Below are 14,310 nucleotides of genomic sequence, written 5' to 3' on the forward strand. Positions count from 1 at the left end.
TTTCTGAAGGTGTTGGTTGATTTCCCCTCTGTCTCCAGAGGGCTTTCTCTTTAAGGTAGAAATCTATCCCATTAGAGTTTCTGTTAGGAGAAATATGGCCCTCTCCCCTGGTGTCACCACAATGGACCATATGTGGAGACCATGGCTTTCAACTGACGTCTGAATGGGGACCATTCTGTGCACACAGTGCTCAACATCCCTGGATATAGAGTTTTCAGGTGGGATAGAGAGAGAGATTAAAAAAAAGGAGGGGGTATAGCATTATTAGTTAAGGAATCAATAACAGCTATGAGGAGGGATGATATGCTAAATAAATCAAACGTGGCCATATGGGTAAAGTTCAGAAATAAAAAATGGGCAGCCACATTACTAGGCGTGTACTATAGACCCCCAAATAGTGAGAGGGAGATAGAACAATAAATATGTAGGCAGATTTCTGAGTGCAAAAACTATAGGGCAATAATAGTTGGGGATTTCAACTACCCCAATATCAACTGGGATACAAACAGTGTGAAGGGCACAGACGGGACGAAATTCTTGAACTGCATTCAAGAGAATTTTTATAGCCAGCACGTAACAAGCCCAACAAGAGGGGGCGCAATTCTAGATTTAGTCTTCGGAAATGAAGCTGGGCAAGTGGATGAAGTAACCATTTTGGGTGGGTGACCATTTTGGAGATAGTGACCATAATACAGTTAGTTTTAGCATAGTCATGAAAAAGGACAAAGATAAAATAGGAGCAAAGGTTCTAAATTGGGAGAAGGCAAATTTTACGAATCTGAGAGGTGACCTGGTGAAAGTGGACTAGATACAGCTACTTGAAGAAAAATCAGTGGCAAACCAGTGGGAGGCATTCAAAAGTGAGATACTACAGGCACAGTGTAGGCATGTCCCCACATAGATTAAGGGAGGTACTGCCAAATCTAGAGCCCCCTTGTTATCTAGAAGCTTAGAGGGTAAGTTAAAGCAGAAAAAGAAAGCTTATGACCATCACAAATATCTTACTACTTTAGAAATCCTAGAGGAATATAGAAAGTGCAGGGCTGAAGTAAAAAAGGAAATTAGAAAAGCAAAGAAGGGTCATGAAAACTTATTGGCAGGTAAAATCAAGGAAAACCCAAAGATGTTTTAAGAGCAAGTGGAGAACTAAGGAAAGGATAGAAATGTATCAGAGATGTACAAGGGAACTTATGCATGGATGCAGAAGATGTGGTCAAGGTTCTTTGAGTTTTTTGTCTCTGTCTTCACAAAGGAGAGGGTTGATGCAGACTAAAGCCTGGCTCGGGGATAAAATTAAACACCAACCCGGACCTGACCTGGGCCCAAGTCCTTTAATTTTTTTTTTTAGATACTCGACCCGACCTCAACACTTTTTTTTAAATTCATTCATGGGATTTGGGCGTCGCTGGCCTGGCCAGGCCAGTATTTATTGCTCATCCCTAATTGCCGTCGAGAAGGTGGTGGTGAGCTGCCTTCTTGAACCGCTGCAGTCCATGTGGGGTAGGTACACCCACAGTGCTGTTAGGAAGGGAGTTCCAGGATTTTGACCCAGCGACAGTGAAGGAACGGCAATATAGTTCCAAGTCAGGATGGTGTGTGACTTGGAGGGGAACTTGCAGGTGGTGGTGTGCCCATGCATTTGCTGCCCTTGTCCTTCTAGTTGGTAGAGGTCGCAGGTTTGGAAGGTGCTGTTTAGGAGCCTTGGTGCATTGCTGCAGTGCATCTTGTAGATGGTACACACTGCTGCCACTGTGCGTCGGTGGTGGAGGGAGTGAATGTTTGTAGATGGAGTGCCAATCAAGCGTGCTGCTTTGACCTGGATGGTGTCGAGCTTCTTGAATGTTGTTGAAGCTGCACCCATCCAGGCAAGTGGAGAGTATTCCATCACACTCCTGACTTGCGTCTTGTAGATGGTGGACAGGCTTTGGGGAGTCAGGAGGCGAGTTACTCACCTCAGGATTCCTAGCCTCTGACCTGCTCTTGTAGCCACAATATTTATATGGCTACTCCAGTTCAGTTTCTGGTCAATGGTAGCCCCCAGGATGTTGATAGTGGGGGATTCAGCGATGGTAATGCCATTGAATGTCAAGGGGAGATGGTTAGATTCTCCCTTGTTGGAGATGGTCATTGCCTGGCACTTGTGTGGCGCAAATGTTACTTGCCACTTATCAGCCCAAGCCTGGATATTGTCCAAGTCTTGCTGCATTTCTAAACAGACTGCTTCAGTATCTGAGGAGTCACGAATGGTGCTGAACATTGTGCAATCATCAGCGAACATCCCCACTTCTGACCTTATGATTGAAGGAAGGTCATTGATGAAGCAGCTGAAGATGGTTGGGCCCAGGACACTACCCTGAGGGTTTGGTTGGGTAGCCAGGCTTTACTACAGAGTGCGAAGTCCGGAATGCATGTTTCCCGTCTTGACGTCCTGAATTTTCATTTGAAGATTACTACCTGACCCGAGCCCGAATGCTGGAGCTGGAAGAGAGACCCGACCCGAACCCGACACGTCGTTGGATCTGGCTGAGTTTGGGTAGCCACGCTTTAATGCAGACATTGTAGTTAAAGAGGAGGAGTGTGAAATATTAGATACGATAAGCATAATGAGAAAGGAAGTACTAGAGGGTCTGACATCCCTGAAAAAGGATAAATCACCAAGACCGGATGGATTGCATCCTAGGTTGTTAAAGGAAGCCAGGGAGGAAACAGCAGATGCGCTGTGGATTACCTTCTAATCCTCACTAGATACAGGCGAGGTACCAGATGATTGAAGGTCTGCGAACGTTCTACCAATTATTAAAAAGGGTGCAAGGGATAGGTCAAATGATTATCAAAGTGATTCCTGACAACACAGCCGGCCGCGGGCGTCGTTAGACTGCGCCAAGCTGCGCACATGCGCAAACGGGCTCCTGCTTTCTGCACATGTGCGACGTTCCACACTGCCAGGACTGGTTGGCGCATGTGCAGATGACGTCATCACGTAATGCAGGAAAGCGGGGAGAGCGCGTGGGGGAGGCAGGGAGAGAGCAGGGTGGGGGGGGGAATGGAAGCAGGGAGAGAGCACCCACCACCCCCCGGCCACTGACTGCAGGCTGCTCGCTCCCCTCTACAACCCCCCTCCCTGGCTGCTCACTCCCCACCTCGCCCGCTCTCTGGCCGCTCGCTCATTGTGTGCTGCCATGGGTTTAAGTTGCCTTGCTGTGATTATTTGAGCAGCGCCATCTTTAATCCTGGCAGCTGCCTGAATGTCGCAGACCGTGACGTTTTAGCGGAACAGGCTACATTTGCGCATGTGCCAGTACAGCGTCACCTAGTGGTTGCATTGTCAGCAAATGCAGCCAATAATTATAGGCCTGACCTAAAATTGTTTAAATTTGGGTAAATTGTTAAAATCAATTCTGAGGGACAGAATATACCGAAACTTAGAAAGGCACGTATTAATCAGGGATAGTCAGCATGGATTTGTTAAGGGAAGGTCATGTCTTACTAACTTAATTGAGTTTTTTGAGGAAGTAACAGGGAGGATTGATGAGGGTAGTGCAGTGGAGGTGGTCTAACATGGATTTTAGTAAGAAATTTGACAAGGTCCCACATGACAGACTGATCAGTAAAATGAAAGCCCATGGGATACAGGGGAATGTGGCAGCTTGGATCCAGAATTGGCTGAGAGAGAGGAAACAAAGGGTAGTAGCTGACGGATGTTTTTGTGAATAGAAAACTGTTTCCAGTGGCGTTCCTTCGGGCTCAGTGTTGGGTCCCTTGCTGTTTGTGGTATATATTAATGATTTGGACTTAAATGTGGGAGGCATGATTGGGAAATTTGCAGATGACACAAAATTGGCCATGTAGTTAACAGTGAAGAGGATAGCTGTAGACACTGGAATGATATCAATGGTTTGGTTGAGTGGGTGGGAAAGTGGCAAATGGAATTCAATCCAGAGAAGTGTGAGTTAATGTATTTGGGGAAGGCAAATAAAGTGAGGGAATACACAATAAATGGGAGGATACTGCAAGGGGTAGAAGAAGTGAGACACCTTGGAGTGTATGTCCACAGGCCCCTGAAGGTGGCAGGACAGGTAGATAGAGTGAAGAAGGCATATGGAATGCTTTCATTTATTGGCCGAGGTATAGCATACAAAAGCAGCGATGTGATGCTGAAACTGTATAAAACGCTATTTAGGTCACAGCTGGAGTACTGCATACAATTTTGGGCACCACATTAGAGAAAGGACATTATTGCTCTAGAGAGAGTACAGAGGAGATTTACAAGAATGTTGCCAGGGCTTGAAAGTTGCAGCTATGAGGAAAGATTGGATAGGCTAGGGTTATTTTCCCTAGAACTGAGGAGGCTGAGGGGAGACTTAATTGAGGTGTACAAAATTATGAGGGGCCTAGATAGAGTGGAAAGAATGGATCTGTTTCCCCTAGCGGAGAGGTCAGTTACCAGGGGGCACAGACTTAAGGTGGTTGGTAGAAGGATCAGAGGGGACATGAGGAAAATCTTTTTCACCCAGAGGTGGTGGATGTCTGGAATTCACTGCCAGGCATGGTGGAGGTAGAAACCGTCAATTCTTTTAAAAGGTACCTGGACATGCACCTGAAATGCTGCACCCTGCAAGGCTCTGGACCAGGTGCTGGAAGGTGGGATTAGATTGGGCTGCTAGTTTTTTCGGCCTGCACGGACACAATGCCTCCTTCTGTACCATAATTGCTCTACGGTTTTATGGTTCTATTGCACACCTAATCATTTGGTTTTGGCTATGAGTTAGTTTATCTCCAGAATCCTTTGTTAGTTCATTCATGTTGATAAAAATCATTAATATGCAATAGTGCTCCTTTCAATTTCAAAGGGGTTCTCCCCAGAGCTATTTCAGATGAGGTTAACAAGTTCCATCTTTTCAGACAGGTGTGTTGGTTTCCAGTACAGGAGAGGTCACGTGACCATTACTCCGTTTTGACTGTGGTACAAGTATCCATGATCTTGTTTAACAGTTGACTTTAATTCTTAATTCTTCCTTTTCATTTTTTCTTTCATCAGGGCTCATTTCGTGCATGACAGCACTACACTTCATGTAGGCAAGCAAAGACATCATACATAAGGAGGTCATCCTCTAGTTGACATCTTAAATTTTTATGATATTGAGAGAAGAAACCCAGTTGAGCAACACAAGCACAGGCCTCCTCCACAGATCACTTCCACTTGCTAGTTAGCTCCTTGGCCAGACTCTCCCACTACTGCAGCCTCACCAACATACGGCTTAAACCACCAGGGTATATTCACTTTTTATTAGATCCTTTGTAGAAAGACATTCATGTAATAGGCTAAGAAATTATTCAACTTATGCTGCTGGAGTTATTAAGCTGGCAAAACTCTGTTACACGTTTAGAATCTTTTTTCTCCTTATATTCTGTCTCCATGCCCCAAAAAGTGCTAACTGCTTGCTGGGGGTATATTTCCATAGGTGTCATGTACCTTCAAGTATCTGTTTTACATGAACCTAAAATGTCAGTGCCAGTGAGCTATTTGGCTACAGTGGGCATCGCAGCCAAGCCCATTTATGTCCTCATCCAATCTTCATTCCTCCCATCTCCCATCAGGGGTTCCTGAACAACAGTCAGAGCTGGGAACTCTGATTTTTATTCCATCCCTAGCCCAGGGATGTGATCAACCACACGGAGATCAGCTAATTAGCCGCAAATCATGGATAAATCTATGATGCTTATGATACACATGCCTCAATTCCACCCTAGCCAGTGGAAGCTTTTTTCTCCTCCCACTCATTTAGTTTTTATGAAGGAACAAACACTTTTATCTTCTCTCCAGTCCATATAGCACTCTCCATTTGTCTGTTCCCACACCTCAGCCAGTGCTGGTGGCACTGTTCTCAAGAGGCTGAGTGTTACGCAGGGACAATTCACAATGATTTGCAAGGGAATGGCATGCAGCACAGAAAAAAAACAAAGATCATGAAAAAAAGCTGAAAATAATTCGGGCGGCACAGTGGTTAGCACTGCAGCCTCACAGCTCCAGGGGCCTGGGTTCGATTCTGCGTACTGTCTGTGCGGAGTTTGCAAGTTCTCCCTGTGACCGCGTGGGTTTTTGCCGGGTGCTCCGGTTTCCTCCCACAGCCAAAGACTTGCAGGTGATAAGTAAATTGGCCATTGTAAATTGCCCCTAGTGTAGGTAGGTGGTAGGGAATATGGGATTACTGTAGGGTTAGTATAAAATGGGTGGTTGTTGGTCGGCACAGACTCGGTGGGCCGAAGGGCCTGTTTCAGTGCTGTATCTCTAAAATAAATTAAAAAATTAATATCCAACAGGAAACTCCTGGCCCTGCTCTAGATTATTCTGTACCTCAGAGGCTGAATAACTTTCCAGCGTCAACTCTTCGAGTTTCAGTGCAGTGAGTGTCGACTCTAATTCTTTAAGATGGTTAACCACTTCAGACAGGAAATTCTGTAATCCGCCCACGTAGTCCTGGAAGCTGCTGAAAACAATCGGCTGTGGAAACATGTGAACCTATTGTTAGATAATAAATCCCGCAACTTTAAACAGATCAGTTTCTACAACTGAATATCAATAACATCGATTTTTGATTATATAATTTTCTTTCTCTGATCCAAAAAAATCTGAAACAAAACAGCCCTCAGTTCTTCCCCAACGCACTCATTCTCCATCCCACATAACAGACCACCAAAGATGCCAGGATGCCTATGTTTGCAGACATCAGCGCAACTGGATCCTATGACCCTCATTGGAATTTCCTGTCAGGTTCAGTGGTGTTATGCACTGCGAACAGGCAACTTTTTAATTTTATATCCCTCTCCTCTCATCCTCTAATGCAGACTAGCTTGGGTATGATTCCACAAATGCCAGCTAACCTTGCATATTCAACACCTTCTGGCTAACTCTGGGTAAGCACCTTCGGAGTTGAGAGCACAATATGATACACATTTAAGATCCACTGGAAAGAATTCAGTGCAAAAACTAGCATAGATTTTAAGTTAGCTGAGAAATTGGCATGTTGTACTATACAGAGCAAGAGGGATATTTTTAAAAGTGAGAAGGTATATTATAAATCTATCCAATTAAAAATGGAAACTACTAGTAGTTTCAGGATGTAGTAAATAAATATAAAGATTAGAAAGCAATTAAAATTGAAGCGGAGGATCTGTAAGGATTGTAATTAAAATGCTGAAGGAGAATATGAAAAAATAAGTGGTTCAAAAGTATATTAAAAAGAGATTTGCTAAATGTGATCATCAAGAAGACACTTGCATCTATATAAGGCCGTTCACCACCTCAGGATGTCCCAAAGCGATTTACAGCAAATGAGGTTCTTTTTAAATTGTAGTCGTAATGTGGGAGAAATTTGCAGAGCTAAGGGGAAAGAGCAAGGGAGTAGGAGTAATTGGATAGCTTTTTTAAAAAGCCAGCACAGGCACGATAGGCTGAATGGCTTCCTTCCCTGCTAGACTATGATACAGGGCAGCAATGTGACAATGACCAATCATCCGCTTTAGTGCTGTTACGTGAGGGATAAACATAGGCCAGGATGTCAAGTAAAGCCTGATTACCCAAGCCGAACCCGACCAAACCCGACTACATGTGTCGGGTCTATATTCTGTGCCCAGCATTCGGGCTTGGATTGGGTTGGCTATGGTCGGGTTTTGTTTTGTATTGTTTTCTTTTTAATCTATGTTTTGACGCAATTTTTTTTCTGCACTTATAACATGTTTGATATTTTCGGGTCGGGCACGAAGGAAAATTGAAGGACTCGGGCCAGGGTGGGATACGGATTGGCTGTGGTCTGGTCGGGCCTTAATTTTATACCCGAGCCAGGCTTTAATGTCAAGGATGACTCTCCTGCTCTTCTGTGATCTATTACATCCAACACAGAAAGAGCCATGGTTTATGCCTCAACTAACAGACGGCACCTCTGACAGTGCAGCACACCCCGAGTACTGCACTGAAGTGTTGGCCTTCTCTCAAGTGGTACTTGAAATGACAACCTACTGACTCAGAGTGCTGCCCGGTGAGCCATGGCAACACTTAAGAGGACTGTCAATTTTTAGATGATGACGGAGGTATTTAATGAATACTTCACCTCCATCTTTACTAAAAAGGTCACTGGAGAGGAGATGAATCCTGACAATCATCAGGAGAGTCCAAGGTTCAGTCCTCAGTTCAATCTGTGTGACAGAAATCAAAATAAAACTCCAGATGCTGGAAATTACATAGCATTTGCGGAACAGAAACTGGCCATCTGGCCCAGCAAGTTCATGCCAGTGACAAAAATCACAAATAAACTAATATTGGAAATCTGAAAGAAAAACAAAAAAAATGCTGAAAACTCTCAGCACCTGTGGAAAGAACAAAGAGATTAACATTTTACGTGTGGTCCCTTTATCAGAACACTTGAAGTGTTAACCTGTCACTTCTCTCCACAGAGGCAGACAGACCTGCTGAGTGTTCCCCGTGTTTTTCTTTTAGATTTCCAGAATCTGGAGGATTTTTATGTCACACAGAGCAAACTGAATCCAGGACCTTCCTGCTCTGCATATCTCACTTCCATACCACAGATCATTTATCAATTAAGGCATCAGGGGAGCTGATGATATTCTATACATGTATGATTTATTTCTGAGGTGTAATTTTGACCTGTGGTATCATTAATATAAACGGACAAGTACTTAGGTGATGCACCAGACAGGCACTGCACAGTAAGAGACAAAGTGCAGAATAACAATCAGAAGGAGAGGTCAAATAGTGAAGCTGTTGTTGGAAAGATGGGAGCAAGCATAGGAAAAGTAGTGTGAGGAGCAAGTATCAGAGAGAGATGCACACCGAAAATATATAGAGAAAAGGGACACAAAAAGAAATTATATGGTAACTTTCAGAAGGCTTTACATGGTATGTCAGTTTGGAAGTGATGTTTTCAAAGGAATGTACTGAAGGAAATGGACTTTAATGTACTGAATGACCTTTCATCACCTGACTTTTCTTATGTACTTGGTGTCCTTGATTCTGTTTTGAGCCAGAGGAGCAATGTGGAGTGCAAGAATCTACTGGCGATCTTACTCTCCATTAATAGTGTGAAAGCACCCCAACACATGGTTCACATTAATCAACATTGCTGCACAGAAAACTAGTGAACAAATTACAGCGAAACACACCTGAATTTTACATAAGATGTTTGCTAAAATGTTAGATGTGACCATGAACAAATTTGACAGCAGACTGCTGTATCACTGCCATCTAATGGACACAGTGGCATCATTTTATGATTAGAGCCTATAATTAGTGAATACGGATTTAATTTCAAATAGTGCTGAAACAATCTCAAAATGTTCCCTTTCCATCTTCATCTCAGTTTCCGTAAGTGGATTAGTGCCTTAAGCTCAGTTATTATTTGGATTTTAAGATTCTTTTGATACCAGCACCCATTAAAAGTGGGTCTCTCCGAGGGCTTCATTAACACAAGGATGGCACATGACCTGTTTGCAGGGCTCTGCCAATGCTGCCCATTGACCAAGTTCCTCACATGCTCAGTCCATGATTACTCAAATTTTTAAAATTCTTTAATTTCCCTAATTGCCCTTGACAACTGAATGGCTTGCTAGGCCTTTTCAGAGGGCAGTTCAGACAAACACATTGCTGTGGGTCTGGAATCACTTAGCAAACCAGATGGCATTTAGCACAACTGATAGTTTCATTGTACTGTTACTGAGACATGCTTTCAATTCCAGATTTTTAAAAAATTAATTAATTGATTTTATTAATTAACTGAATTTAAATTCCACCAGCTGCTGTGGTAGGATTTGAACCCGGGTCCCTAGGGCATTAGCCTGGGCCTCTGAATTACTAGTTCAGCAACTTTACCACTACATCACTGTCTCCACCTCACCAAGGGGAGAGTGTCAAATTTTGTCATCTGATTATAGCAATCTTTAACTTAAACTACACCAATCAACAAGGTCAACCCAATGTTGCTCCTTTGTCTTCCACCTTTGCAACTCAATGGCAGTACAGTTTAGGCTCTAGAAGTGTTATGTAAAACAAGAATACAAAGGAAAAGTCCATTAGCTCAAACAAAGAGTTTCTTTTTCACAGTTCAAACCATCTACCCACTTATTAACTATATTCCTTGTCATTCAAGAACTGCATCCAATTGTCGCTTGATCCATTTACATTATTTCAATGGGAACACAGTTCGATTCAATATTCCAGCCTGCAAAGCATCATCTACAAGTAGTGTTCTACCCATTTTAATTTGCTATGCAGCACCAATCTTTGTAGGTCAGCTGGGCTCTACTGCATAACATGGAGACCTGTTTGCAGATAAGGCACTTAATCCAGCAACAGATTTAGGTTTATAGCACCAATGTATGAGTTGTTTACACTTAGGAGTGCAGAGAATCACACATCTGCCATAAACTGCACTTCATTGACGTAAAATATCTTAACCCTCTTCCAACTCAAAATTCAGACGAATAAAACTTCATGTCATCCTATGCACAGTGTCTGCTATTTATCTTGCACAATTCTTATAACAGTGTCGTTTAGGTTGCAGAGAAAGTGCTGCACTGTTGGAGGTGCCGTCTTTCAGATGAGATGTTAAACTGAGGACCCATCTGGCCCCTCAGCTGGCATTAAAAACAGCCCATGGCACTATGTTGAAGAGGAGCAGGGGACTTATCCCTGGTGTAATAAAAGCAAAATACTGTAGATGTTGGAAATCTGAAATAAAAACAAAAAATGCTGGAAATACTCAGCAGATCTGGCAGTATCTGTGGAGAGAGAAGCAGAGGTAATGTTTCATGTCAGTGACCCTTCATCAGAACTGGCAAATATTAGAAATGTAAAAGGTTTTGAGCAAGTAAAGCAGGGGTGGGGCAAGAGATAACAAAAGAGGTGTTGATAGGACAAGGTCACAAAGATAACTGACCAGAAGGTCATGGTGCAAAGGCAAATGGTATGTTAACGGTGTGCTGAAAGACAAATCGTTAGTACAGAGAGGGTGTTAACGGATAGAAAAATGAACAGCCCTGGCCCCAAGCACAAACATGAAAAAAAATTAACACCCTCTCTGTACTAATGCTTTGTCTTTCAGCACACCATTAACATACCGTTTGCCTTTGTTCCATGACCTTCTGGTCAGTTATTCTGTGACCTTGTCCTATCAACACCTCTTTTGTTATCTCTTGCCCCACCCCCACTTAACTTACTTAAAACCTTTTGCATTTCTAATATTTGCCAGTTCTGAAGAAGGGTCACTGACCTGAAATGTTAACTCGCTTCTCTCTCCACAGATGCTGCCAGACCTGCTAAGTATTTCCAGCATTTCTTGTTTTTATTTGAGTTATCCCTGGTGTCCTGGTCACTATTTATCCGTCAATCAACATAACAAAAAAAAAACAGATGATCTAGTCATTATCACATTGCTGTTTGAACCAGCCTGACGTGCGCAAATCGGCTGCCACGTTTCCTACATTACAACAGTGGCTACACTTCATTGTACTTCATTGGCACGTCCGGTGATCATGAAAGGCGCTATATAAATGAAAGTCTTTATTATTCATCCACATATGCTCACTCAGTTGCAACGTGGTTTTATAAGCAAAACAGGACAGCAATTGCTGAAAACCCTCTAACTTGGTTAATATTGCTCGCAACTGAAACCTTCATCAGTACACAGGTGGAAAGAACCAAAGAGAAAAGCTTCATCCTGCACATCACAGTTCAAGAACACATCAACTAATGAGATGGAAGCATTAAGCAACCTGAAATTAGACCAATGCGGGTATCTGCATGGACCACTTTTATTGAACACAAAAAGCAGTTTCATGGATTGCTTTATTGGAAAAAAAATGCTTCTCAACAGCTTTGGTCCAAACATGGACACAAGCTGAATTACACAGTTGTGGTGAGAGTGATCTGATATCAAGATGCCAGAGCAAGATGCTCATCCACCCATACCTTAGTCAAGTGACCATTCTTCAGGTGTGAGTGATGGTGGGCTATTTTACCAAGAGGACATCACAGCCCAGTGCAAAGGTGACAACACTCATGCAGAACAGGTCACTGAATAGTGATTAGGAGCGAGGAACCAAGACGAATTTCCTTTCCTGGACCTGGGGTGCAGAGACCCATTGTTGCACCTTTACCATCACCACAGTTATCAGCTAATGCAATATAGACTGGGGAATAAACCTGGCACCTTCCTGTATGGTTCAACTCACTAAATAAAGTTGCTGCGCTATCAGTGAAGCATGTCGATTTTTTTAATCTTAAGATCTCTTACCCCCTTACCATTGTGATATTGATCTCCTTTTTCTTCTTCTTTTTCTTCTGTAAACTGGACTTTAGTGGCCGGAGGACATTACCACAGTAGTAAGATACCCACAAGATGATACAGACCGTCTGAGATAATAAGAACAGGCTCATTAGTTAATTTAATTTCTTCTTTGCTGGGCACACAGTGCTCTAAAGTGAGCCCGTTCTCAGACCTGAACATGTGGGAAACACATTCTCCTCAATGGAACAGACTAATTAAAAGCTATCTATACAGCCAAATCCTAATAAAAGCACAGCTGATTTGTCAATGAGATGTGAATGCATCAGTAGGTCCACAAACTTCACAGAACAAAGAAACAGAAACTGAACACAGTTGTGTGTTTAAAAAAAGGTGCTAGGCAGGGCAACTTATTGGAATAGTGAGGCTCATATCAATTAGCCTCCTCTCCTGAGCTCAAGGCCTGTTGCCTACATTGAGAGGGTGTTTCTTCATTAGCTTGTAATGTTGGTATTGGCAAGTATCTGGGAGTACGCTGCCCATACATCCACAAGGGAGTTACAAGGAGAGAAATTTGGATTCTGCAACTGATGGTGGCATACACAGCCAGACAAATAAAATCCAGTTCTCAGCTGGGTGATGATGGGTGTTACCTGATGTGGGAAAGGTGTTTTCGCACAGGAAGAAGAAAAATAGGGAGGCACCCTTCTCTAATTCTCCCACAAACACTTTCAGCAAATGGTATTATAAAGAGGAAGGAACAGAATTTTGAGTGTTCAGGATAGTCTTGTGGACTGAGTGATAGAGGGAAAGCACACCATACTACCACCAATGGGGTCTGTCTGAAACCGAACATAGACTGATGGGATGAGAATCTCTCCTCTCTGCTGGCTACCAGAGTCTTAATTAACTAAAATAAAATTATAAAAGCTGACAGTAATTGTAAAACCAGAGTAGTAAATGGTAAACCCCAACAGTTTTCATTTAAATTTTAACCACTTTTCTTCAGTGCTCAAAAATGTAACATAAGCCCAGGGTTCTGTACTGAGTTTCATTATTTCTTACAAAAAAATGATTTGGGCTAAATTAAGGAAACTTGAGAGGTTTTTTATGTAACATTAAAAGGCTGCAGTAATTTGCTGACTGCTTACCTCAACTAAAAAGACAAGGTTTTCTAAAAGTTCTGGTCTTGTTGTACATTCTGTTTCTTTCGCTTCCAATAAACTTCCTTTACATTTATTGAATAACTCTGAGGGGGGAAAAGACAGACATTACAAGAGATGCCCTTCACACATAGCAGACATTATTTCAATAAAAGCAAAATACTGCGGATACTGGAAATCTGAAATAAAAACAAGAAATGCTGGAACCACTCAGCAGGTCTGGCAGCATCTGTGAAAAGAGAAGCAGAGTTAACGTTTCGGGTCAGTGACCCTTCTTCGGCAGACATTATTTCACTGTTTTCATCTAAGTTCAGAAGACGATTGCAGACACTCTCAGATACTGCAGACACACTTCTCATTATGACATGCCTCATTTAGATTTAGGTTTTTCAGAGAATCTGTATTTAATTAACCATTTTCCTCATCCTCTCCAAATATTCTCCCCTTGTTTCCTGAAAGGGCTAACCCATATTTAGGTACATAGGTCAATTCTGCGCGTGCTGGTGGCTATTCTTCATACACAAACCAAGAAGTCAATGTTTACCAGCTTTCCAACTCAGAGGAGAGCAAGAGGATAGTGAGAAGGAACCTAGACTGATTTTTTTCTTCCCTAGCCCAGGGACACAGAGGCCAATTATAGTGTATCCCTGCTACCCTGGCTGTGACTGTTCAGAAAACCTCAATGATATCTAAAATGTTATTGGAGGGATCTTGTGGTGCAACGATCAAGTTTTCAACAAAGGGATCTCTAGTTCAAACTCCTTCACTGCCAAAAAATTCCAAATGATAAAGAAGTCAAATTCCAGTGTACCCAGCCGATAAGCGGGCACCAACAATGACAGAAGTCAACA

The 14,310-nt window shown here is 42.7% G+C and overlaps 1 protein-coding gene across 2 annotated transcripts in view; it reads right to left on the reverse strand.

Moving 5' to 3' along the window:
- The window catches only part of naa25 (N-alpha-acetyltransferase 25, NatB auxiliary subunit), a 128,633-nt gene that overhangs the window by 23,219 nt on the left and 91,104 nt on the right, over positions 1–14,310 (reverse strand). For both annotated transcript variants that reach the window (XM_068054816.1, XM_068054817.1), the window contains exons 21-23: positions 13,448–13,545; positions 12,314–12,424; positions 6,356–6,502 (exon numbers count right to left, since the gene is read on the reverse strand). In XM_068054816.1, coding sequence (XP_067910917.1) covers positions 6,356–6,502; positions 12,314–12,424; positions 13,448–13,545 — 356 coding nt within the window. The remainder of the gene's footprint in view (positions 1–6,355; positions 6,503–12,313; positions 12,425–13,447; positions 13,546–14,310) is intronic.

The sequence above is a fragment of the Heterodontus francisci genome, chromosome 23 (assembly GCF_036365525.1).
Source record: "Heterodontus francisci isolate sHetFra1 chromosome 23, sHetFra1.hap1, whole genome shotgun sequence".
Classification (NCBI taxonomy): domain Eukaryota; kingdom Metazoa; phylum Chordata; class Chondrichthyes; order Heterodontiformes; family Heterodontidae; genus Heterodontus; species Heterodontus francisci.